Source organism: Miniopterus schreibersii, assembly GCF_964146895.1.
Source record: "Miniopterus schreibersii genome assembly, chromosome: 16".
Lineage (NCBI taxonomy): Eukaryota > Metazoa > Chordata > Mammalia > Chiroptera > Miniopteridae > Miniopterus > Miniopterus schreibersii.
The window spans coordinates 1,056,656-1,081,439 of NC_138116.1; the positions used below are offsets into that span (position 1 = coordinate 1,056,656).

The 24,784-nt window shown below is 64.8% G+C and overlaps 1 protein-coding gene across 7 annotated transcripts in view; it reads right to left on the minus strand.

The window, feature by feature from the left end:
- Positions 1–24,784, minus strand: part of BAIAP2 (BAR/IMD domain containing adaptor protein 2) — a 46,385-nt gene that overhangs the window by 965 nt on the left and 20,636 nt on the right. Inside the window, exons 4-15 of one of the 7 annotated variants that reach the window (XR_014000564.1) lie at positions 21,235–21,296; positions 20,882–20,953; positions 20,337–20,474; positions 11,306–11,458; positions 9,565–9,789; positions 9,228–9,429; positions 8,483–8,684; positions 7,510–7,578; positions 6,779–6,941; positions 5,771–5,805; positions 5,052–5,172; positions 3,361–3,405 (exon numbers count right to left, since the gene is read on the minus strand). Coding sequence is in view for 6 of the 7 variants with exons in the window: in XM_081162605.1 (XP_081018731.1) it covers positions 5,142–5,172; positions 5,771–5,805; positions 6,779–6,941; positions 7,510–7,578; positions 8,483–8,684; positions 9,228–9,429; positions 9,565–9,789; positions 11,306–11,458; positions 20,337–20,474; positions 20,882–20,953; positions 21,235–21,296 (1,352 nt within the window). In the remaining variant the exon portion in view is untranslated. Of the gene's footprint in view, positions 1–3,360; positions 3,406–3,623; positions 5,173–5,770; positions 5,806–6,778; positions 6,942–7,509; positions 7,579–8,482; positions 8,685–9,227; positions 9,430–9,564; positions 9,790–11,305; positions 11,459–20,336; positions 20,475–20,881; positions 20,954–21,234; positions 21,297–24,784 lie in introns of those variants that run through there. The other 6 variants (XM_081162609.1, XM_081162606.1, XM_081162608.1 and 3 more) reach the window with 6 other exon arrangements.

A 24,784-nucleotide genomic window follows, 5' to 3' on the forward strand; every position in this document is an offset into this window, starting at 1 on the left:
TTGCAGAGGGGCTGACCACCTCCCCGTGAGGTGGCAGCCACCTGTCACCCCAGGGAGCTGCACCCTCCCCTGCATGCCAGAGGCCACAGTGGACGGACAGATGGACCGGCCAGACAAGAGACTGAGATGGAACAAGATGAACACGGGGGCCAGCACCCGGCCTGGTCCTCGGCGTCCCCGGAGCCTCGGGATGGCAGGCTGGGCGGCGGCAGGCAGCCAGGGGTGACAAGCACAATGGCACGTGGGACACAGAGGGCTGGGCAGGGACAGGACCACACTCCCGGCGAAGCACTCGGCCCTGGAGCCGTTACCTGGGCGGGAGGCGCTCGGCTGTGGCGGGCGCTCTGTGCAGGGCGCCCAGGGAGAGCCGGAGGGTGGGGGTCACCTGCGTGCTCCTGAGCGCCTGGTGTTTCCTAAAGAATGGGGACGCTTTGGACTGACTTCACGAGGATGAGGTCCTGAGAGGAGCGGACCATCAAGCCTCGGCTTCTGCGTCTGCAGGATGGCATCTGACAGTTGGTGGCTAAGCTCTTCTGATTCTGGGCATCACAGGCCCGACAAGAGGCCGCTCCAGCCAAGTGGGGTCTCAGGCCCCGCTCGCTTGGGCCTCTTCAGCTGCGATCTGCGCAGGCGAGCTTCCGTGGAGCCGGCCGTGGGCGGGGGCCACGTGGAGGTTCCTGAGGCCAGGTCTGCTGTGACCAGTGACATCTGCCCCTGGGACTGGGGCACAGAGTGGCCGTGCCCTGGCTGCCACCTCTACTAGACTGTGGTTCTCAAGGAAGGTTCTGTGCCCACGGCTGTCCCCAACCAGGGTCATGGTGGGAGGCCCTGGGGGGCTGCAAATGGGACAGCTTTGTCCACCTACAGTCCAGGACCAAGAGGAGGAAGGAGCACAGACCTTGTGCCCAGAGGAGGAAGGATGGCTCCGGTGTGACCACAGCCATGGGCAGAGTGGCCAGTGGGTTTGGGCAGTGCACAGTACACTCCCGCTGACCAGCTTCTCATCAGAGAGGGTCAGTGGCAAACGGCATCGTCGACAGGGGCTGCAGGGGAGCTGTAGGGCCAGGAAGGCCCCACCTAGAGGTGTCAGGCCTCCCACCCAACCTTCCTTATCTGCTCCCCCAAACAGTGCGGCCATGGCCACCTACACACTGCCACCCACACGTCCATGCTGCAGGTTGCGAGGACACCGGCGGCCGTGGCAAACATTCCAGGCCCCCTGAACAGCTCCCTCCCACAGCCCCTCACAGCCCAGGCCAAAGACCCTGGGTGGAAGGGCACTGCCCCCTCTTCTGGAACGTTCTGCTCATGAGCTCCCCTGGGGAGGGCACCTCTGTGACCCCGAGCAGGGACTGGGGTCAGCACTGAGATGGTGAGATAGACAAGACTGGGACCCGGGGCCACTGCAGAGTCCGTCCTGCAGACGCTGGTCACTGCCTGTCTCCCAGTGGCACCGGGCAGGTGTACAACCAGCTCAGAACATGGCACAGGAAGCGGAGCCCAGGGGCACAGTCCCCTTCAAGTCAGAACTGTCGGGGCTCTGACCCCTGGCGGGGGCTCCAAGGTCACAGCTGTCCCCTCACCAGGAGCCACGGGGCAGGCGTTCACGGATGGGCACCACCAGCGGCAGCCTCTACGTGGAGACTGGATGTCGGCTCTGGGTGCAGAGCAGGTCTGGGGTCTTGGGCTAAGGGGGCCAAGCGGGCACGGCGTTCCAGGACCCTGGTGCCCCAGGGCAGCCCTCGGGCACCGTGGGCATGGGGAGCCCTGACTGCACCATCCCTGCCGCCTCTGACCCTGCAGTCAGGCAACTTTCAACTCGTCTCAGGAAACACGTGGCTGTGGCTGTCAGGGGATCCCCAGAACTGTTCCCTGGGTCCACAGCGCGAACGGGAAGCGGTCGTTCTGAGGGCAGCGCAGGCCCGAGCGAGCGCAGTCTTCCGTGCGTCTGGAGCAGGGGAGCCGAGTGGGCGGTTCTCACACGGTCGTCTTCTCTGGAGCTGTCTCGTCTTCAAACCGAAGTGGTTTCCACGGCTTCAGAACACCAGCCCTTCCAGAATCATCTCGGCCCTTCCCGGCCGTAAACTTGGGCAGAGCTGGGCAGGGTTCTTCAACCAGAGGTGGTGCTGGGCACCCACCAGCTGAGTCATGGGCCAGGCAACTGTGCGGCTAGTGGCGCTGTGCTGTGTGCCCGCTTCACCCGATGCCCACTGGGCCCCCGGGGTCTGCCTTACACCGAGGGACATGGTCCCCAGCCTCAGCCTTCCCGGTGCCTCCCGAGGCACGGACAGCTCGGCCCCGCCAGCTTAGAGGGACCACGGTCAGCACAGCTCCAGCGGGACAGGCGGGCCACTCGGCGGGGATGCGGTGGCAGGGAAGGAGGTGGCCCACGGCCGACCACTGCTGAACCACAAAGGCCTTTCCACCGTGTCCCCAAACTTCAGGAGCGTGTGTCCAGAACATCCCAGAACGCACACTGCAGCTCATCAACACAGGCAGGGACGGGAGGGCGGGAGCCCAGACCTGCTGGGGTCTGGGTCAGGTGATCCCATCCTTTCCAAGGATCAGGATGCTGCTGCGTGGGTCGTCGTCTCAGTGACTTGGGGTGGGGTGGGGACAGGTGGGCAGCAGTGGCCACCCTGAGGGGAGGTCCAGGGACCCAGAGTTGTGGGCTCCATGTCCCCTGCTGGCTGTCAGTGCTTTCTGAGGACGGGAGGAACTGTCACCAGGAGGGTGTTGGAAAAGCTAAGAGGGCACCCAGGCCTGGCGGCCGAGGGCCTGGTTTGGAACCAGGTGGGCGGGCCAAGGCCAGGTGGGTGGGGCAGAGCAGGCAGCCACGCCTCAGCACCCACTGCCTCAGCAGGGCAGACGGCGCTCCTGCTCCCACATGCCTATGGCACTCGCCTGGCAAAAGCCACGCAGCAGTCCCCAGGTCCCATCCTGGTCTCCCAGCCCTCTTGGGGCTACGATACTCACCAACCCGGGAGCCGCCAGGTAGGCTCAGACATATGCCCACAGGCCAGTCTGAGGGGACACTCGGCCAAAGGAGCCCAAAGTCTGATCACCGGGTCCACCCTGATTGTGGCGGAAGCCCCCAGCAGAGGCAGGAGAGAAACCCACACACAGGGCAGGCCAGACCCGCGCCCAGCAGCGGGAAGGAGCCACAGGCGGGCAGCAGAGCAGCCCCGACAGGAAATCCATGAGCCCAAGAGTGACTGAGGCGAAGCAAAGGCCTGAGCCCTGAGCAGAGCAGGCCGGCCAACCCTCGGGCCCTGCCCTGACTGCCAGGCAGAGGCCAGAGGGTCTGTCCAGGGCCATTGCACACGCAGACTAACCAGCGTAAGAAAACAGGGCACTTACTAACTTGAGACGGCGGCTCAAAATCTGGCCACTTCCACATCGGGGCTGCAAGGGAACACAAGGGTGGTTGTTGCATGAGTGGGGGTGGGTCTGAGGGATCTGAGGGGGCGCAGAGGCTGGTGCAGGGTGGGGGACGCCCAGGGGCTGGAGCTCACCGCCAGGAGCAAGGGACACAAGCCACAGGGGCAGGCCACAGCACCACTCTTGTGGGGTGGCCACGTGGGATCCACGAGTGGGCCGGAAGGAGGCGCCACACCCAACTTGATGCAATAAATAAAACTTTTATTCAAACCACTGCAGTACAGGGCACAACTCAGTTTTAAAAAAAAAGAAACGGGAAAAGTATCTTCAGCACTTTACATCTTCGTACAAGTTTTGCGGTTTTGGGTCTACATTCATCCATCGAGCGTGGAGTCCCCTGGATTTGGGATCTGTTAGCAAGGTTAGACCACCAACACAGGTTCTTTTTACACAGGTCCACGTTCTGGCTTTGTGTTTCCCTTAAATATAAAACGGTCTGTGTCTTGGGCGGCTTCCGTCACAAACGCTACCAGCCACGTCCCAATCCACGGGCCACGTCCAAAGTCCACGGGCGGCTCTTGCTAACTCATCATTAAAGGAGCGTCTGCAGTTTCCCGGGGCTCCGTGGCGGGAAGGCCGGGGGCTGCCCCCTCACTTGCTTCCCGGATTCAGTGTGTGAGGAGGCAATACCAGTAGCCACTGAGTCCAGCGTGTCTCTTTCTGAAGCCACCAAGACACACAAAAAGATGAGAGCATTTAGGGGGGATGGGGGCAGGGACTGCCTGCTTCCCTGGGGGTGGCAGGCGTGTGGGCGGAGTGCCCAAAGCCCCCCTCACGGTTGGCCCTGCCAGGTCTGGCCGGGCCCCTGCCCTGTGTGGCCGGGTGGCCGAGGCTCCCTCACGAGGCTGGTTAAAGAACCGATTTCCAGAACAGGTGGGGTGGGGTGGTCTCTGGAGTCTTTGGAATGTCCGCGTGCAGCCGGGCAGTGCCTGCTCCCGACCCCCTCCCACCAGGGCGCTGTGTGCGGTCGCCACGCCTGAAGTGGCACCCACGCTCTGGTCTCTGTACACGGTCCAACAGCGTCCACGGAGAAGGAAACCCTCAGGAGCCCGGCCTGGCAGCGCGGGCCGGGCCGGGCCAGGGCCACAGCCTCCCTCACAGGAGCGCCAGCTTCCTCAGGAGGCCCCGCGTGGGGGGTGGCCCCGGGACGGGCCCAGAGGGCCGTGGGCCTCTGGGAGCCCCATTCCTTCCCTGTTCTGACAGACGCCAGCAGGTGCTGGGGGAGTCAGATGCAGAAATAACAGTACGTACACCGGAGTCCATGCATATCTGTTTTTCTGTTTTTGTTTTTAGGAAAAAAGTCCTTTTCCTGTTTTCAGGTTTTTTTTCTGTTTTTTTGGTGTTTTTTTTTAAAGGTTTTTCTTTTTCTTCAAACTTCAGAGCTGGCTCACGGTGAGCCTCTGAAAGGGGCTGAGCGTCGTGGCCATGGCAGGTGGGGGGCAGAGGCCAGGACACGCTCCACGCTGCCGGCTGGCGGGACACGTGTGGGGCGTGTAAACACGGAGCAGAGATGGGGCAGCACCATGGACCCTGGGGATCTCAGGGTCTGGGGTCACCAACCAAAAGGCAGGAGGGAGCAGGTGGGGAAGAAAAATGACCCAAGAACAAACCAGCGAGAGCTGAGGAGGAAACCGATGGAGACCAGACAGATTGGGGGGGGCGGAAGCTCTCCGAGCAGCAGCTGCCCGTGGTCAGCGTCCTCACACTGTGGACACCAGCGTGCCGCTGCCGCTGTGAAACAAAGCAAGGACAGCTGCCGGCCGCACGCCTCCCCCGGGCAGCCTCTCAGCAGCTCAGGGCCGGGGTCACCTGGCCGGGGGGGACGGGAGAGGCCCAGGGTCTGGGCAGGAGGCCCGTGAGGCCCCAGCCCCCAGCCGTGCGCCGAGCGGACGGGGCGCCGGGGAAGAGGGGCGCAGGGCCACTGAGCCGGGGGAGGGGCTCCTGCAGGGCCTGCTGGGCAGCACTGGGAGCCCCGAGGGGCCGGGTGGGACCTGGCCCCTCCGCAGGGGCGGCCAGCGGGGACGCGCCGGCTCCCGCCCACCCACGGAGGGCAGGGAGGCAGCTCTAGGAGGGGCCGCTTCCCACTCGGCGATGCCCCCGGACTCTGGGCCGAAGCCTCAGGACTGGGCGTCCTGCCCTAGGGGTCTTCACAGGCCCGGGGCTTTCAGTGTGGGGGACAGAAAACGGGCACCCGGGCCCTGCTCGCCCGGAGAGGAGACTGCACGGTTTCCAGCTAGCATCCCACAGAGGAAGCTGCCCCAGCCCCGCCTTCGGGGAGACCGCCCCCCACTGCCCACAGTCCCCAAGGACAACTCTGAGAGCCCCTTACCTGCTCACGGCCCGTGCCCCGTAGTCATCCAGACCCTGGGAGGAAAGGCAGAAACAGGTCAGGCTGGGGTCTCCGGGCGAGGAGCACTGGCGCGGCGGGGCTGGCTGGGCAGGTGCCCCCAACCCCAGGGTGTCGTGCTGCCTGTGGCTGAGGGTGCAGAGGCCGCCTCCCCTACGGACAAAGGCGACCTCCCCAATCACGGGGACGCCTCCTCGTCTGGCCTGCAGCAGACTCGTGGCACATGCAAGACAGATCACCTGATGACCCCCTTCCACACATCTCCCATGGCAGGAGCGCCTGAGCAGGTGAGGTAGGGCTACCCGGCAGTCTCAGGGCAGGCTGAGGGCCCTCCCCAGAAACCCAGGACCCCAAACCAGTGACATCTGGGTGGGAAAGCAGGGCTGACAGACTGGAAGGAGAGGGGGCTGCAGCGATGGTGACCTGCAGCCCAGCCTGAGCAAGCCTGGACTGGTTCCCAGGCCCGCACACCCCAGCCAGCCTGGCCTGGCTCCGGGGCCATCGAGGGGCATTGGGGACACTCTCCTCAGCTCTCTCAGCACCGAGACCAAACCCAGAGACTGGGAAGTGAGAGCTGTGAGCAGTGGTCAGGGCCCCCCAGTGTGGTAGCTGTGCCACGAAGCCAGGCAAAGCTGGATGGGACTGAGTGTCTCACTGACCAGCAGGCTGGCCCCGTGACCTGAGGCACCAGGCCTCCAGCAGCCGGATCAGCCTCTCCCTGAAGGTCCCGGCCACATCCCAGCCCAGGAGTGGCAAGTGCCACGTCTGCACCTTCGACTGCCAGAGTCCCATGCTCTCGGGGAGGGGCTCCTGGACACCAGGTTCTCCCTGACGCCCGGGCTCCTGTCCAGAGGCGGCGTCCGGGCAGTCTCGGCCCCGCCCCCTGACCCAAGCCTGTGGTCAGGCACCAGGCCTCCCAGCGGAGGTGCCAGTGTGGGGCTGCGGCCAAGCCCGCGCTCCACGCCCGGGGACTCAGCCCCTCGCGCTCACCTGAGAGAAGGCGGGCACAGCCATGCTGTAGGGCCTCTGCTTGAAGGTGCCGGCTGTCTGGGAGGGGAAGCCTCGGGAGGATGTGCCGTAGTCGGGGGGCGGGAGGGCCAGGTCATCCTTGTCCAGGAGGTTCCCGGTGCTGCTGCTCTTGCCCTGCTGCAGGCTGCGGGCACGGGCACGGGCGCTCAGGGCCGAGTCAGCCCAGGATCCCCTCAGGCCCCATCTCCACGCCAAACTCAACCCCTTAAAAAGGGGGTGACGAGAGAATGCTCTCGGTGGCCCAGGTGGCAGCTGCTCTGACCCCGTGGGCCCCTCCCTTGGACTGGGCACTGAGGTGTGCCAGGAAGAAGCTCAGAGGCTGAGTCCTGCGGCAACCCCTGCCCTCCCAGCAGCCGCTCGGCCCCTCTGCAGTTCCAGGAGCAATTCTTGTGCCCTCCTGAGGGCCAGGAGGACCTGGGGGACCCGTGGGAGATGGCTGGGGACCCCCCACATACCCTGCCTGCAGGATATGGCAGTGGGTGTGCCCTAGGCCCAGCATAGGGCAAGAAGAGCTCCTCCTGACGGTCACTGAACGAGGCTGCCCAGGCGGCACAGTGGCTGGCCCCCTCACAGAGCACCTCCCTGCCATGCGCCCAGGGCCTCGGACGTGCAGCACACAGGGCGCTCCGATAGCCGCAGTCAGCAGCACCCGCTCTCCCCACGGCCCCGCCAGCACCTCCGCAGCACCTCACCTCATGTGCAGCCTGTCACCGCCATCGCTGTCTAGGACCCGGGTGTAGGAGAAGGGGAACCAGCCCCGCCTGCAACAGAAAGCTCCGGTGAGGGCAGGCTGCCGCCCCAAGTCCCGCTGGTTCTCGTGCCTGGCTGTGCGTGTCCGTGGTGGGGACATTCGCCAGCGCTCCCGGAGACCAGGACGCCTCAGCCTGCCTCCCGGGTACATCGGGCCCTGGACGGAAGCTGCAGCAGCTGCCTCCCCAGGGGCTGCGGAGTGCGCGGCACCCGGGCGGAGATCCTGCCGCTTCTACAGTGGGCGGGGCCGCAGCCCCAAGAGGCCACAGGCTGAGCCACGGGACTAACACCAGAGGAGGACTGGGAGGGAGGGTCCCTGCTCGGAGCCCCTCCCAGGACGGCAGCGGCCTGGAGGCCAGAGCAGAGCCGGGCCCAGCCCCTCCCCTGTCAGGGCAGGGAGGTGTCGGGGCTGACCGTGCCCCAGTGGGGTCCCCTTCTCGCCAACACACATCCAAACAACGGGGGGCAGTGGGAGGGTGGAGTCCCTGACTGGCAGCCCCAGGCTCAGCAAGAGCCAGACAGTCAGACAGCCTGCTGGGCACAGGTGTTGTTAAGCCACGAAGGCTCCGCGTGCAGAACTCAGACTCCTAGGACCCCAGCTCTGCCCGAGATGTGGGGGCGGAGAATGGGTAGCAGGCTGCCCTGTACTGATTGGGAAGCCACAAGCCCACCAGCAGGGACGGTGCCAGGAACACAGGGGCCCTGGCAGAGTTAGAGACGTGGGGAGAGAGGGGAGCTGGACGTGCCCCGTGAGCGAGAGGCCCGTCTGGTGTCTGCTGGTCAGGTTTTCGGCCGTGAAATGTTATGACCTCGACAGTCTCACAAGAGCCCAGAGTCGCTGAGATGCAGGGGCCCAGGGTCAGGGACGGTGTCCCCAGGCCCGTGGGGCAAGAAGGCTGCCCTAATGGCACTCACATCTTGGTCTTCTCGCTCTCGCCGTAGTGCCAGCCGTCCCGGGCCTCGGGCACCAGCAGCGTGATGAGGTCGCCCTCCTTGAAGCTCAGCAGGGTGCTGTTGTCTCCGGCCGCGTGGGAGAAAATGGCCTTCACCCGCATGCGGCCATTGCGCTCCAGGCCGGCCGCCATGGAGCTGGAGCGGGGCAGTGTCTTGTTCTCAGCTGCCGGACGACAGGGTGGGCGTGAGGGGAAGAAGGGGCCTGGGCACCCTCCCGTCGGCTCCGAGGCCCCAGGCGGGCCTGGAGGGACCATGCATCCTGGTGGACCCCTGCCAAGCTGGCAGAGCCCTGTGGGCTCAGGTTCTGGAAGGACCTGGGGATGTGGAGCGGCTCAGACCTGCCACTCACCCTGTGGCTGAGCCTCAGGCTTCCCACTGGCTGATCAGGAAGCTTATGCCAGGCCCCCCAGGGGGGAGGGGGGGGAGAGCATGTCCCAGGCAGAAGGGGCCCAGGGGCCCATGGGGCAGAGCTGTCCCATTGTCAACTGACGGCCCCCCAGTACCCGCCCCACCACTTGCCAGACTTAACGGGGACCCTGAGCAGCCTGAGAGCCCAGGATGGATGTCTCAAAGGGGTCCCAGGATGCGGCACATGCACACACACGTGTGCGCGCCTTGGAGCCCCCCAACCTTCCCTCAGGTGTGTCATCGCTACTGTGGGCGGGGAGGGGCGGGGGCCCCGGCGTAGCCCCTGCGGAGCCCTTACTGGTGGCGTAGCTGTTTTTCGGGGCTACGCTCTTGCGCACAGGCAACGTGTTGGAGTAGGAATCGCTCATCTTGGTCTGAGGCTGTGGGGGAGACGTGGACTTGGACTGGGCCACCTTGCGGTCAGCCCAGGGGCTGTAGTCCTCACTGTCCGGGCCCGAGACGCCGTTCATGATGGGAGCGTTCTCCTGGGCGGACAGCCTCTGCGGGGAACGGGGCAAGGGCGCAGGATTGCAGGAGGGCCCGGCGTGGAGCCCCGGCCACAGCGGGGACGTCGACCGCGGCAGGGGGGCTGCCCTCCCCCACACACAAAGGCTTTCTGGAGGCTGAACACTCACCCCCACAAACGGGGCCAGCTCGGGGGGCACCGGCAGGGGCTTGGCCCCCGGGATGGGGTCGGAGATGACCAGGCTGGACTTGGAGGCCGACAGGGTGCCGGGGAGGATGGCGCCGTTGCTGCTGGCCAGCTGCTGCAGCAGCTGCACGGCGCGGTCCGGGATCTTGTTGGGGTCGGCGCAGGCCTGTTGCCACAGCGGCAGCTTCTGCGCCAGCAGGTCCTTGCCCTGCAGCAGAGGAAGCAGGGAGGGCGGGAGTCAGGGCTGACAGCGGGGCTCCAGCACCTCCGGGAGCCTCCCTAAGGGCCTGCTGCCGACCTCACGATGCCACCCCGGAGACAGGAACACAGGCTCACACAGGTAACCGCGGAGCGCGTACACCCGTCGTGGACAAACTGCCAGATACTAAGAAGCTCCGTCCCCGGCAGACCTGAGCGCTGGGAGCCTCGGGGGCAGGGCGGAGACTGTGGGAAGGGCCAGTGCCGCAAGTTGGGCTGCCTGGGTGGGAACACTGGAGGGTGTGGACAACCGCCCTGCTGAGCAGGTGTGGCCCCTCCACGGCTGGCGGCATGGACCAGGGGCCAGGGCAGCACACCCAGGGTGCCCGCCCGTCTGGCAATGAAGTTTGACTGGTCTGTGTGTTTACACGTCACTGTGGCCGCTTCCTTGAATAATGGCTGAAACTGAAAATATTCACTATCTGGCTCCTGGTGGAAAGAAATGGTTGGAGAGCCTGGGGTGCTGGTGAGAAAGGCCAGCTGGAACCCAGCACCAGCTGGGACACCCCAGGGTCAGGGCACTGCCCTGAGCGGCTTCAGGTCTGGGATGACCAGGGTGGCTAGGGCCCCACCGGGCTATGAAGCCCCCGTTGCTAGAGGGACAGAGGCCACACCCAAGGGGCTGGGCCCAGCTGCCTGGGAAGTCAGGTGTCACCTCTCAGAGGTAGTGGTGTCCCCAGGATGATGGCTTTCCCGCCTGAGGCACCGATGGGCCTAGCACTCCCTGACCGACCACGGGGCCTGGCCGCCACCAGAGGGCGCAGGTGCCCGCTGCAGCCTCCTGGAGCCACGGGGGTGTGCAGCCACCCCTGCTCAGAACACCGTGGCTGGCAGAGTGAGCACCAGTGTGCAGGTGGAGGCCACACCCCCGTCCACACCCAGGCTGCCACAGAGGATGCAGGTCCTGGCACTGTCCTTGCTTTGTGCCTGTGACAGTAGCCCTGGAGGAGACCCTGGCAGGCAGCAGGCTCTCCATTAAGGGGGGGCCTCTGTCTCCTTGGTAGCCAGGCCATGGGGGCGGAAGCCAAGACTCAGGTCAAGAGCGTGCATGAGTGGGTGGGTGTGGACCTCACTGATCTGCAGAACCCGGTCAGCTCTAAGCTCTCAGAATGTTCTGGAATGTTACAGCCCTTGCCACGGACTATGGGGAACAGGGGCCCACGAAAGCTGCCCATCCTTACAGGGGAGTGTGTCCCGGGGGCGAAGCCGGCCTCTACGAGGGGCTCCTGGCAGTGCAGCCTCTACGAGGGGCTGGCCGGAGGAGACCCCTCTCGGGCTGTTAGCAACGCTGTTCTCAAAAGCACCCGGCAGCGCCTCAGACGATGCCCGCAGCCTCTGACCTGTCGGTCCAGGACCCTCCCCGGGGGAACCCTCTCCCTGGGGACCGAAACGCCTGGCGAGCTGCACTGGGCGGCTTCCCTTACGGCTCGAGGCAGGACCCGGGGTCGGGCGGGGGGCAGCCTCACCTTGCAGTGGTAGGCGGCGGCGTTCTTGGCCACGGCGCACTGCTTCTCCACCAGGAAGCAGAACCGCCGCCTCTCCTCGGTGAGCGCCGTCTTGTATCCGTCCGACACGTAGCTCTCCAGCTCGCCTTGCTTGCTGCTGATGGCGTCGATGTACTGGGGGGGGGGGGGCACCAATGAGCCGGTGACAGGACATCACCCGCTCACGCCACGTCCGGGAGCCCCACCGGCTTGTCACACCGTCCAGCCCACCTGCCCCTCTGCATTTGCCCGCAGTGGCCTGTGTGGCCCCGGGGCCAGCCTCTACCAGGGGCTCAGGGCAGGTGGTCTGCAGAGGGGTCAGGCTCCTCTCTGAGGGGGCGGGTGCTGTCTGCCCAGAGCTGGTGCCAGGCCAGCCCCTCCCTAAGTCCAAGGCCCAGGCGCCCAGGCCCCTCGCCCTGCCTCGCGGGGCATCCCCTGGGCCCTCGCGTGTGGCAGTTTCCAGAACCTGTCTCAGCTCACACGGGAGGCACCGGAGGGTCCGTCAGGACGCAGCGGAGGGGGCCCCGCATGGCAGTGGGACCCCAGGCCATGCCCTGAGCTTAGAAACGGTAAGTTTCCCACTGAGTGTTTTAGCAAAATTTAGAGTCGTAAAAAAATGGCACAAACTCTGACCACGGGAGGCCACTGGACGGGACAACAAGCATTTTGACAAGGGGGTGACAGAGAGGAGAGGAAAAGGGGGCTTTGGGTGGAAAGTGGCCGCAGAGGCCGCTGCGAGGGGGGGGCTGTCCTCCCACAGGTGTGCCCCTGGCCCCGCCCACCAGGGGCGGAGCCCGGCGCCCGGCCAGCCCATTGGCAGGCCCCGGGCACGTGGCTTGCTTTGGCCAATGGGGTTTGAGTAGAAGTTACGGCCGCACCGCCCCTGGCCCGCTGCGCCTCCCCGTCCCCCGGGAGCGCGCCCCTGAGCCCGCGGTCCCCTCTGCACCCCGCAGCCCCAAGCGCGGGGTCCTGCGGGCGCCGCCCGGGAGCCTGATGGCGGCGCGTGGCGATGGGCGCCTCCCGGATCCCAGCACCGGGAGCGGGGGGAAGGCTAGTGCCCCCCAGACCCGAGGGGGCGGGCGCCGGGCGCCACTGCTCTGATCCGGGCTGGAAACTTTCTGTGCAGAAGCTGCACCGGGTTGTGGGCGCACCCCGGGGGCGGCAGCCAGGCGCACCCGCTGGGGTCTGCAGAGCCCCCGGGGTGCGCTCCGAGCGGGGCTGACGGCCCGCCAGCGCGGGACTGTCCGGAGCGCCGGCTGCAGAACCGGCTCCTCCCGCAGCAGCCAGTCCCCCGCAGGGGCAAACCCGGGCCGCGAGGGGGCGGCCTCCCGCCGGCTCTGACTCACGCGGGTGGGCGGTGCCACGCCGGTGGGCGGCTGCGGGGGGGAGCGCGGAGCAGGCTGTTCCCGCGGGCGCTGGGGGGCGAGCGCCGGCTTCCGGTGCGGGCCCGGCCCGCGCTGTCCCCGCGGCGCCCCAAGGCGGGACCCACCCGGCCCTGTGCCCAGAACCCGGGGCCCGCGCCCCCCGCCCTGCAGACCACCCATCTTCCACTGAATCCCTGGAGTGCAGCTCAGATGGGCCCCAGAATAGCTGCCCGCCCCAGACCAAGGCCACAGACTCTGGGAATAAGCCCCGGCTCCCCCACGAATGTGCCGGGGGAGCCCAGGATGGCATTTGGGGGAGAGCCCGCCAGCCCTGGAGAGAGGTCTGAGCACAGGCAGGAGGCCCCCCGGGGGGCTCCCCAGCTCCCTCTGCTCCTCCCCCGCGTCCGGGCAGCTGAGTACTTTCCCTCCGGTTACGAAATGCCCCTGCCCGTGCCCCTCCCCTGCGGCTCCTCCAGGAAGCAGGAAGGGAGCCGCAGGCTCCGCGAGCTTTAGGCCTCTGCAGGCCCAGTGGGCACGCGTGCTGTGGGCGAGGGCCCCTCAGATGCCCCTGGCTGCTGTGGTGGGCAGGGTGCCTGTGCACACCCCCCCCCCCAGAGCCCCGTCTGGAAGGCCCACAGGTGCTGTGAGGACAGGAAAACAGGCCCAGGGGCGGGAACTGGCTCTAGACAGGGCTGGGAAGGGGTAGGGCTCGCTCAGGGAGAGGGGAGCACGTGCGGGGGGGGGGGGGGGGGGGAAGATGCACACACTGGTGTCCCACCCCCAGCACCGTGGGGCTGCAGCCAGTCCCTCCCCTCTCAGGGTACCATTGGGAACATGGCTGGTGACAAGGACACCTTGGTCTCTGTCCTCACAAACACAGGGGGCTCGGTTGGTGCCCAGGAGCCCCTACGGGGCAGCCTCGTGAGGAGCCTCTGCAAGGTTCCAGCAGGAGACGGGGTTTGACCCACCCAGTCCTGTGTCACCACCTCCCAGCGGTGCTCCCTGGGGGCTGCTGTAGCGTCCCCACCAGCTCCAGTGGTGGCCAGGAATGGGAGGAGTATGTGGGCTCAGGTGAGCCAGGCATGTGGGGACCCCGCCCAGGCGAGAGGGGCTGAGTGCTGAGAAAAGCGGGCAGGGAGGCCCAGGGGAGGCCGCCCAGGGCGATGGCCACTGTCACCTGAAGGGGGCTCTGGAGAAGGTAAAGCACAGCTTTGACCAGCCACCCAGGACGCGACATAAACGGGGACGCGGGCCCCCTGGGTGCACTCGCCCTGGGCACTGCTGAGAACAGCTCCTTCTGAGCCCAGCCCTCGGGCGCCCAGCCGGCCTGAGGACGGTTTCTGGGTTTCCAGGCTGCGCTCCCGTCCTTCACATCAACGCTCCCCACTCCCAGGGCTCTGGCCTCATTAGCAAGGGCTGGCAGCCTCCATTGTGTTTGGGGGGGAGGGGGTGTGTGATGTCTTATTTTGAAGATTTCCATTTGTTTAAAGATGGGTCTCAAGTGGGAACCGGAGCTTTGGTGGGGAGGACAGCTGGGGGGGGCATGGGGGCCACTGAGCATCTCCCTGGGGACCATTCCTCCTGGGGAGCAGGCAGGAGAAATGCTGCCTTAGCTACAAAGGCCTGCAATGCAGCCACCTGGGTGCGGCCGTGAGGACAGGGGAGAGCCAGCACCTTCCCCCAGGGTCCTGGGCTGTCCAGCTGCCTGAGCACCGGCACTGTGCTCTCTGGCCGGAGCAGTGTCCCAGCCGTGAGGCCACGTGGCCACACTTCTGTCGAGGAATACCGGCTGGCCTGACCTCCTTTCCCAGGGCACCAACTGCTCGTAGGGAAAGACCACAACTTCACCAGGCGGGCCTGGAAATCTAGGCCGAGTGAGGAGCCTCGCCACTCTGGCCCGCTCTGTGGGCAGCACTCCCCCAAAAGTGGAGAGTTCGAGCTCTCGGAAGCGGTGCAGGGGACGAACGGGCCCCACACCTCCGATGCCTTAGCAATGGGTGCCAAACAGCCCCAGCGCAGCGTCCCCGTGGCAGGCAGGCCCCCGCCCGGCCCCTCCCCGCCTTGCCTGTTCCTCGCGTAGCGGGTGCTATGGCGACGGCACTATAGAAACACCCAGCTGAAAGCATTTAAGGCCCACAGACTGCGCCCACTTAGTCACCCTGGGCAGAGCAGCCCTGTAATCCGAGAAGACAAAAGTGATCAGAACACAGGTCTCTTCCCTCCAGAGCAGCCGTGACTCAGCGTGGGGGAGGGGCGGCTAGAACAGACCCCACGCCTGTGATTCACCCGGGCCCACCCCATCCGGAGTGGCCTAGCCCTTTCCCACCTTCCTCAGAACCCGAACATACCCTGCGCCCCTTCAGGTCCCTGCAGCTTATGAATGAGCGTAACCCGGCCGCTGCCACGGGTAATGACGACTCCAGGGGACAGCAAGGGAACCGGACTAACTGCGCTGTGGGGGAAGGGGCAGCAAGGCCGCCCAGCCCAGGCTGCCCCAGTCACTGGGGGCCTGCCGGCTGCAGCCCTTGGCTTCCCTGGAGCCCGGGGCCAGGCCTGTGCCCCTTCCCTGGCCTGGTGGGCCCGGTACTCAGGCCACGAACAGGAAGCTGGCCCAGGATCAGTGGGTGAAACCCCGAGCTGCTGGACTATGGGCGTGGCAGGGCCATGAGTCTGACCAACAGACTCCAGCTGCCCATGCCCCGCCCAGCTCACCTGCACACTGCGCTCAGGATGCACTGGCGGGGGTGTGCCCATGGCGTCCCCACGCCCAGTGCTCCACGGAGGCGCCAAGAGGGAGCACACCAGCAAGTGGGACGCACTGACAAAAGCCCACACACCAACCCCAACCCCAGGCCAAGGGGCAAGTCTCAGGAAACCATAGGCACCCCTGAGCCATGGCCCTGGGTGGCTGCCAGGGAGTGTGTCACCTTGAAGGATCCACACTGCCTGGGTCTGGGGTCTGCTCTGCTCCCTGAAGACCTGGAGGATGTCAGGGGCTCACGCTAACTCCTGCTTTGCTGAGTGGCCTCTGCAAGTTGCTAAACCCTCCAGGTCTCAGCAGTCTCATCTGGAAAGGGAAGGGGCTGAATTAAACCACACTGTCCAGGTAACAGCCACCTGACAGGGCAGCCCCGCCTCCCGTGGCCATGGAGGTTCTGAAGGTGCCAAAGTCACACCTAATTTCAAAGACTTCATAGCGGGAAAAAATGCAGAACATTTCATTAATATTTTTATAATGGTTGTGTTGAAAAACATCCGAGGTATATTCAGCTAAAGAAAGTACGTTACTAAAACCAACTTCCCCTGTTCCTTTCCATGTGTTCACCTTGGCCACTTTCTGTGTGCAACGACAGCCTGGCATTGCCCTCGGGAGCCTCTCCCGGCTCTAAAAGCAAAAGAGGCTCTGAGTTACCGTCAGCGCCGGCTAAGGAGGCACCCAGACCACAGCCCTGCGCCCGTCTGGGGAGGTGGGGGAGCGGAGATGGCCGCAGTGGTTTGGTCCTGGGATTCAAAGGAGCCAATTCCTGTCCCACGGGCAGAGTCCCCACAAGAGACCCTGAATGTCTTGGTGCCACCTCTGGACACGGGGACCCTGGGACAGTCAGGGGCCTCTGTTTTCTCAGTCCTCTCCCCGCGGAGGTCCCTGACTGTCCACTGAGGCCTTCAGCTCCAAGGAGCTCTCTGAAACCGAACAGCACAAGCACCAGGGCTCCCACCTCCAGCGCGATGTCAACGCCACCCGCTAACAGGACCAGCCTCTACCATTATCCTTGACGATCTAAATTACGGTTATCTTGTTTCTGCTTTGTTAATTACACATCCCTTAAATAGAAGGCACAGTTCCCCTTTCTCAGACCGCGACTGGGATGCGCGCGCCTTCCAGAGCACGGAAGCCCAGGGAGGGGGAGGCCACCTGACGTGGTCAACATCAGGCCAAGGGGCTGCCCCACAGCCTTGCCAGGCAGCACCCTGCCCCCAGGACCCCTCAAACCACACCAGCCAGGGCTGCCTGTCACACCTCCCCCCACCACCCTCCTGTCAGAGAGGGACCGGGAAGGTGGAGCCAGGCTTGACTGAGCCCTCCCTGCAGCTCCGGGCACCCTGGCAGCCCCAGCCTCAGGTGGGGGGTGGGCCGCCCTCCGCCTTCCCCAGGGGCAGGACCTGCCTCCATCAGCAGCTCCAAGGGCTGGGCTGCCTGGAACCCCAACAGAGACCCTCACAGTTAGGCTACAAGCACTCTCACCCCCTGCCGTGGAGTTGTACCCCGCTTTGCTGAGACACCCCAGGCCCAAGGAACAGGGTCACCAAAGCCTTGGACACATGGCACGACCTCCACCCACTGTGTCCCCCGTGGTGCCCTCCACGGACGGCACGCCCGTCAGTGATGACCGGAGGCGTGGGGAGCCCAGGCCGGGAGGGCAGGCTGGGGGCACGTCTGTTTCCCGAGAGAACCCTGCGGCCTAGTTAGCGCCCCAAATGTCTCTGCCTGCCTGTCCCCGACCTATAATTAAAACCTATTCTGTTCACGGAAATCCCAAAGCACAGTCTCAATTACCAGCAGTTCTTGACAGTGGCCGGCGATGACCCAGCCCCGTGTCAGGAGCACCCACCGCTGACGGACAGACGGACCGGAGCCTCTTGGTTCTGCTCTCTCTGGGGCAGAGTCTGGTCAACTTCACCACCCTCCCTCACCCCCTTCGGCACTTCACGGGCAGCGACGACTGCCCTGGGTACAGCCTGTCCTTTGTGCCACTCGGGCCACTGGGCTGGCCACTGGCCCAGGAGGATGAGCCGGCGGCTGTGCCCGGGAGTCCAGAGGCCCGGAGGGCAGAGAGCAGGGCCCGCGCTGGGCGTGCACCCATGAACTGTGTTCCACCCCCCCCCCCGAGTTTCATGCTCACTAAGCTCCAGTGGGGGCTGGGGGACAGCAGGAGGCCGGGGCTCCAGGCAGCACAAGGTGATCCCAGCGAACGGCGCTCATGAAAGACCACCCACCTCTCCCGAGCTTTGCAAGCCCACGCTCACCACGTGCTGGAGCCTCCTGGCCGCAGCGCCCACACCTGAGAAAAGCAGGCGTGTGGGCTCAGGCATCTGGGACACCGCCCCCTCTACCAAGGAGAACCTGCAGGCAGCTCGAGCCAGGCAGGGGTTTCAGTGTGGCTTGAGGGCCCCCAGGTGGGGTCCCTGTGCCGACTGCGGGGTCCAGGACCTGCCTCCAGCTGCCTGCATGGCACCCTAAGCTGCACGGGACTGGGCCTCAGGGGAGAAGCCCTGAAGAGTGTGAGAGACCCCAGGATACTAAGGAGTTTCCAACAGACCAGCAGAGAAGCCACTTGTGCCCAATGCCCCACCCAGAGGGGCTCCTCAGGCCACTCCTGCCTCCTGGGGTCATCACCCACCTTCTGGTCAGCTCATGGACGCGACCCCAGGAACCCAAACCCATCAGGATTCCAGCCCCCCACTCGGTGACAATGTATGGACACACCTGCCTCTCCACCTCTTCTCCAGGCTTGGGGACGACCACTGAGGTCCTGGTGACCCACTGAGGGCACACGCAGGAGGTGGTGCCCAGAGCCTGGAGCAAGTGGACCTGGCGCTCATAGTGTCCTGCAGCTCTGAGAACCACAGGAGACAGCCCCAGGTGCCAGGGGCCCTCGGCCGCCAGGTGGCTGGGCATCTCAGCCAGGCTGTCAGGGGCATCCCAGCAAGCACTGGGCCTCCCCCCAGCTCAGAAGTCAGCCCCGGGGCCCTTTCCCGTCAGCACACGCGGGGGCTTCACACTACCGGGGAGCAAAGCACACACAGGGCTCCACAGTCCCTCTGCTCCCCCAGAGCTAGTAACTGAAATAACGGGCCTCACGTTGCCAGCCCACAGCCTGGGCAAACCTTGAGCACGTCACGCCGAGTGCGAGAAGCCAGGCGCAGGGCGCGTGCGTGACCACAGCCACAGGAGATGCCCAGCACGGGGGTCCACGGAGACAGACGGTGGCCTGGGAGCTGCTGAGGGAGTCACTGCTGACGTTCTAAAAAGGGCTTTAAGCGGGTGAACCATGGTATGCCAGGCGTATCTTGATGGAACTACCTAAAGAGAGCACCTCGAGGAGAAACAGGTGCGCAGGCAGCTGAACCGCAAGCCGCCTCCTGTCCTCTCTCCTGCCGTCACACCAGCCCCGGGGGCGCCCTCGGACGGAGCTCCAGTGCAACCCCGGCGCCAGGAGGAGCCCAGGCAGTGGGGGTGCTGTTCCCCGGCCAAGGCTTTTAGGAAGCAACAAGGAAAACTTCAGGGGTGGGACAAAAACTCCCGACTAACCAGCACGCGTGTCTCCAGGCTCCACTCACCCCCCCAGCCAGGAGCTCAGAGGAATGACTCCAGGGCGGCCCACGTGGCAAGGCCTCAGGTATGACGGGCCACGGGTGGCCCACAAGACCACGGAGGCGGGGAAACGAGGGGGGCAGGCTCAGAGCGCCGGGACTGGGTCCCTGCAACTCCGAGACCCACACAGGACGCGTAGAGGCTGCAGGCCCAGGTGGACAGCGGCTGTGTGCTGGGTAACAGGGGACTGCTGCCCCCACCCCACGAACACTCGGCTGCTCCCGCGAGGGGGGTGATTCTCATCTGCCGAGGCCCAGTCCGTCCCCTCCGCCAGTGACGCCCACACGCGGGGAGCAGCAGGCCGGGCCCGCGTACATCATGCTCACAAAAGGCAGGATCGCCCGGCTGGCGTGGCTCAGTGTTTGAGCGAAGACCCATGAACCAGGAGTCACTGGTTCAGCTCCCAGGCAGGGCACTCGCCCAGGTTGCAGGCAGGAGCCAGCCAATCGATGCATCTATCCCTCTCCCCTAATCTCTCTAAAATCAATAAACACATTTCTTAAAAAAAGGCAGGACCAGCTCTCAGTCCCTAGGGCGAGGCCCGAGGCTCTCGTGGGCAGCAGAGTCCTGGCACCACACGCACACACACACACGCACACACACGCACACACACAGGCGCTCACACGTGCACACACGCCGTCAGCAGCGGGCAGGTGTGTGCGGTGTGCCTCCAGGCTTGCCCACCTGACAGGAGGAAGGGTGGGGCTCCGAGAGGTGAGGCTCACCCGAGTGTCACACCCACACCCACCCCAGGGTGCTTCCCAGAAGCTGCCATTCCTGACCGGCCGGGAGCTGTTTTCCTATTTTCTTTACTAACAAGCCAGTGCCCTGTTTTCTTTTCCCTCCTTATCGGAGTTACACGTGACCTTAGCGAGCAGGTGTCCTGGGCCTGGTCTGTGTCACCTGCTGGGCCGTGCTGAGTCAAGTGTATGGGGCCGTGCCCACCAGGGGTCCCACTGTCCTGAATCCTTGCCCCACTTGGCGCACAACGCCCGACGCTGGGCGGGAAGCTGAGACAGGACACAGGCTGCCCTCCCTCGCCCTCCAGTGCCATCTGCCCCGCACGGCAGGGCAGCTGAGAGGCTGCATGCCCAGAGGCCTGGGCCCAGGCGGACGGGCAGGCGGTGATTAAAACAGTCTGGGGTCACCGCCGAGGCCGGAGCGCGAGGGGGCGGGTACAGACCACGTGGGTCTCTGCTCTTTCGGTGGAGAGCTTTCGAGCGCCCCACTGTCGCTCCAGCTGGAGCCCAGCGCCCGCGGACGGGCGGGGTCCTACCTGCAGCTCCTTGTCCGAGTACTTCTGGGGGTTTTTGCTGCCCTGGCTCTTCTTACGCAGCTTCTTCAGCTCGGCCTGGCACTTGTCCAGCGCGTCCCCTTTGCTCCTCTGCTCCGTCTGGTACTTCTTCAGCGCGGCCTGGCGCACACAGGACAGGACACAGAGCGGCCGATGAGCCCCCCGGCTCGGGGACAGAGGCCCACACAAGCCTCGGCGTTCCCAGCCCCCGACTCGCGTCACAAACGCCAGCAGAGCCTGGCTCCGGAAGTGGGTGGGCATGAGGGGCGCGGTGGAGCCACCGCGGGACAGGGAGCCTGGGTGGGCTCCACGGAGAGTGACATCCTGCCCCTTTCTCACTAAAAGCAGCCCGGAGGCGGGTTCAGGGGAGCCGGGCACGCGGGTCACCCGCAGGACTGGTTCTGTCTGAACGGGCAGGAATGTCGGGGTGGGGGGACCCCTGGATGGGGGCTCAGAGAAATCGGGAACCTCTTAGAGGGAGGGAAGGACACAAACACCAACAGGCAGGAGCGGGTGGGGCTACTTACACTCAGGTACCTGGAGTCCAGCTCCACCTTCTGCTCCAGCTGTGTGAGCAGCTCATTGTGAAAGGACTTCAGCTGCACCGGGACAGAACACGCGTCGGTCAGTCCCGACGTGCGGGCGGGAGCACCCCGAGGGGGGGAGATGGAGGCAGGGCCCCCCCTGGGGAAGGAGCAGGGGCATCCCCAAGGGGGAGAGGGGCCCGGCTGATCTGGGAGCCGACCACCCTGCAGGGACGGGTGGGCCCCTCGGAGCCAGAAGTCTCTGGGAGGAGGGAGCAGAAGCCCATGTCCAGCCTCCCTGGCCTCCCGCAGGCCCGTCTGCCCCGACCCAGGCCATGCTGGGCAGCTGGACTCACCATTTCTTCCAGCTGGTTCTGGATCTGCCTGTGGACTTCGGCCATCTGGAAGAGAACATCTCCTGGACACAGGACGGCAGGAAAGGAAAACGGTTAGGTCAGGACTCAGTCGACGTCCCTGTCATCCTACTGTGGCTGAGAAGTGGGGCACCAGGCCCGAGGGGCCACCAGCTGGCAGGCAACCCGTGATGGGCACCCTGAGCGCCTCCGGGGACCCAGGGCACCAGCCGGTCTCTCAGGACCCTGGCACGCTCTCCCACATTTGCGGGAAGGTGTCCGCACAAAGGTGCAGTGGTCACCTGGAGGCTACTTCCAGCCTGGACGTGAGGGAGTGTGGGTGTGGAGGACCCGCCCCCCCCAAACGGCTGTGGTCAGGGGGTCTGGAACACGGTCTCGGCCGCATTCGTTTGATCTGCAAATATTTGCTGAGGATCATTTTCTCTGGCAGGCACAGCATGTGCTGTGGACACAGCCAGATGCCCACCTTGAGATGTTCCTCGAGGGCAGCCACTCCCTGGCGTGTCCTGTCTCTGAGTGCTGCCCGCGCCAGGATGTCCCTCCCCTGCTCTTGGCCTGGCCCCCGGGATCACGTGACCCACAGGGTCTTTTTGGAGGCAGCCACAAGGAACATCTCCAGCCCCCAACGAGGCCACGCTCCTGGGACCCTGCAGGAAGCCCTAATGGGATGGCAATGCCCTCTCCAAGACCACACCCCACCCCAGAGATGACCCCATGCCTCCGAAGAGGGGTCACGTCCCCTCTCTGAAGCACGGCTGGGTTCTGGGAGGTCCAGCTTCTCCTAGTCATCTGGCCCTTCCACTGGCTGCTGACACTGTGTTCGCCCTGATGGCCGTGGGTACCTGGAGCACCGACCGTGACCAGCGGCCTGTAGAAGGATCTCTGCCCATCGGCACAGCCCTGAGCCCACCAGCTGCCCCCTGAACAGTGGGACAGGCACCCACCCTGCAGGCCAACGGCTCTGCCTCCTGGAGGCCCTGGGCTGTCAGAGGTCCCCCAAGAGTGGCTGCAGCCGTCCAGGCCCCCACCCACTGTCGGGGCCCGAGTTACTCTCGCTCTCGACACCACTGGGCCACGTTCCTGAAAGTCTGGCTGCACAGATTTCAGCTGAAGGAGAGGAAGGGACGAGAGAGCTTCCAGGGACCTCAGACCGTCACCTGGCAGCTGGGACTAGACCCTGGCTCTGCCCTGGTTTCCTGCAGCCAGGATGGAACTGTAACCACGTGTGGTCCACCACCTGCTGAGGGGCCGAGCCAAGGCTGACCAGCCCCAGCAGGAGAAGACCCAGCCTCATTCGCTTCTCCTGTCCCCGACCCCACCCCCACTCCACCCTGGCTGGTCCCTGACCCTCCCCATCCTGACCCTGTGACTCAAGGTGTCAGGGAGCCGGCCGAGTACAGACATGGGCCGGAGGAGACACGAAGGAGCCCAGTTCCAGTCCTTGGCGGAAAGGAAGCCACTGGGACAAACAGACGTGGGTGTGGCCCAGGACAGCCCGGAAGACGAGACCAGGCTGCCACCACCTTGCCCTGCCTGGTACAGGCCCAGCGGGGAGGGGACCCCAGAGCGCTCTCCTCAGCCCCCCGCCCTGTCAGCACCCCCCGGGGGGCTGAGGCTCCTGGGCACTGCCCAGGGCGTAACTGGGCCGCTGCTCCAAGCTGCTGAGAGAACTGGGCACGCAGGAAACCCAGGCACTCGGGTCAGACCAAGAGCCCAGGACAGACCCAGGCCCCTGCCTCTCCCTGCTTTTCAGAGCCTGTAAACTTCCCAGGGTGACCGCTGAGGCTCTGGGATCAGGAAACCGCCTGGAGCCCCGTCTGTGTTCCTGAGACTCGGCTCTGGGTCCCCCTCCCAGCCCTCGGGGCTGCAGGCTCTGGGACTTGGTTACACTGAGGCCAGGGGTTGGCGGTGCCACGTGGCCCCAGGGCAGAGCCCTCACACACCCGCCAGCCCTGTGACCCCATGACCCTTGTGAGGGATAACAAATCCGTAACTAAGACGCAAAGCAAGCGGCGGTGACGGTCACATGCGGCCCAGCCAAGGCCCCACCGGGCAGGGTGCACGCCAGCAGCCACACAGGCCCCAGGATTACACGTTCACTACTAGTTCAGAACGTTAGAAAAAGTCAAGAATCGTGAGTAGCAAACCCTTGAGAGAGAGAGTTCCCGATGCCAACAGAGTACCCGAGGCCGCTACACGGGCACCGTGGACACGCTCAGGCACACGGCAGTACCCCAACCAGCCGGAGCCCCACCCTCGGGCCCACAGCACAGCTGAGTCCGAAACTCAGAAAGCCAGTTTTAAAACAGCAGCTCGGGCGCAGCCTCCCAGAGTGGCTGCACCAGGGGCTCAGAGCCAGGAGGCTCCGACAGCCGGGCGGCCTCGGCCCCCACCCCACCCAGTGTTTACCCTGCGAGTCGAGCGGCCAGGTCAGCGGTGAGTCACCCCCCGGCACACTCTCAGCCTGGGGGCCCTCGGGAACCTCAAACATGGCCTTTCATTTTCAGGTTGGGAGTGAAACTCAATCCACGTGGCAACGCCCTCCCCTAACGGAAAAGCAGAGGCCGGGGCAACCATACACACACACACAGGCACATGCACACACACACACAGGCACACACACAGGCACATACACACAGGCACATGCACACACACACAGGCACATGCACACACACACACACAGGCACATACACACACACAGGCACATGCACACACACAGGCACATACACACACAGGCACACACACAGGCACACACACAGGCACACGCACACACAGGCACACGCACACACAGGCACACGCACACACAGGCACATACACACACAGGCACATACACACACAGGCACACACACAGGCACACACACACGCACATACACACACAGGCACATACACACACAGGCACATACACACACACAGGCACATACACACACACAGGCACATACACACACACAGGCACATGCACACACACAGGCACATGCACACACACAGGCACATACACACACAGGCACACACACAGGCACACACACACGCACATACACACACAGGCACATACACACACAGGCACATACACACACACAGGCACATACACACACACAGGCACATACACACACACAGGCACACACACACACAGGCACATACACACACACAGGCACATACACACACACAGGCACATGCACACACACAGGCACATACACACACAGGCACACAGGCACACACACACACAGGCACACACACACACAGGCACATACACACACAGGCACATACACACACACAGGCACATGCACACACACAGGCACATGCACACACACAGGCACACACACAGGCACATACACACACAGGCACATACACACACAGGCACATACACACACAGGCACATACACACACAGGCACATACACACACAGGCACATACACACACACAGGCACATACACACACAGGCACATGCACACACACAGGCACATACACACACAGGCACACACACAGGCACATACACACAGGCACATACACACACAGGCACATACACACACAGGCACATA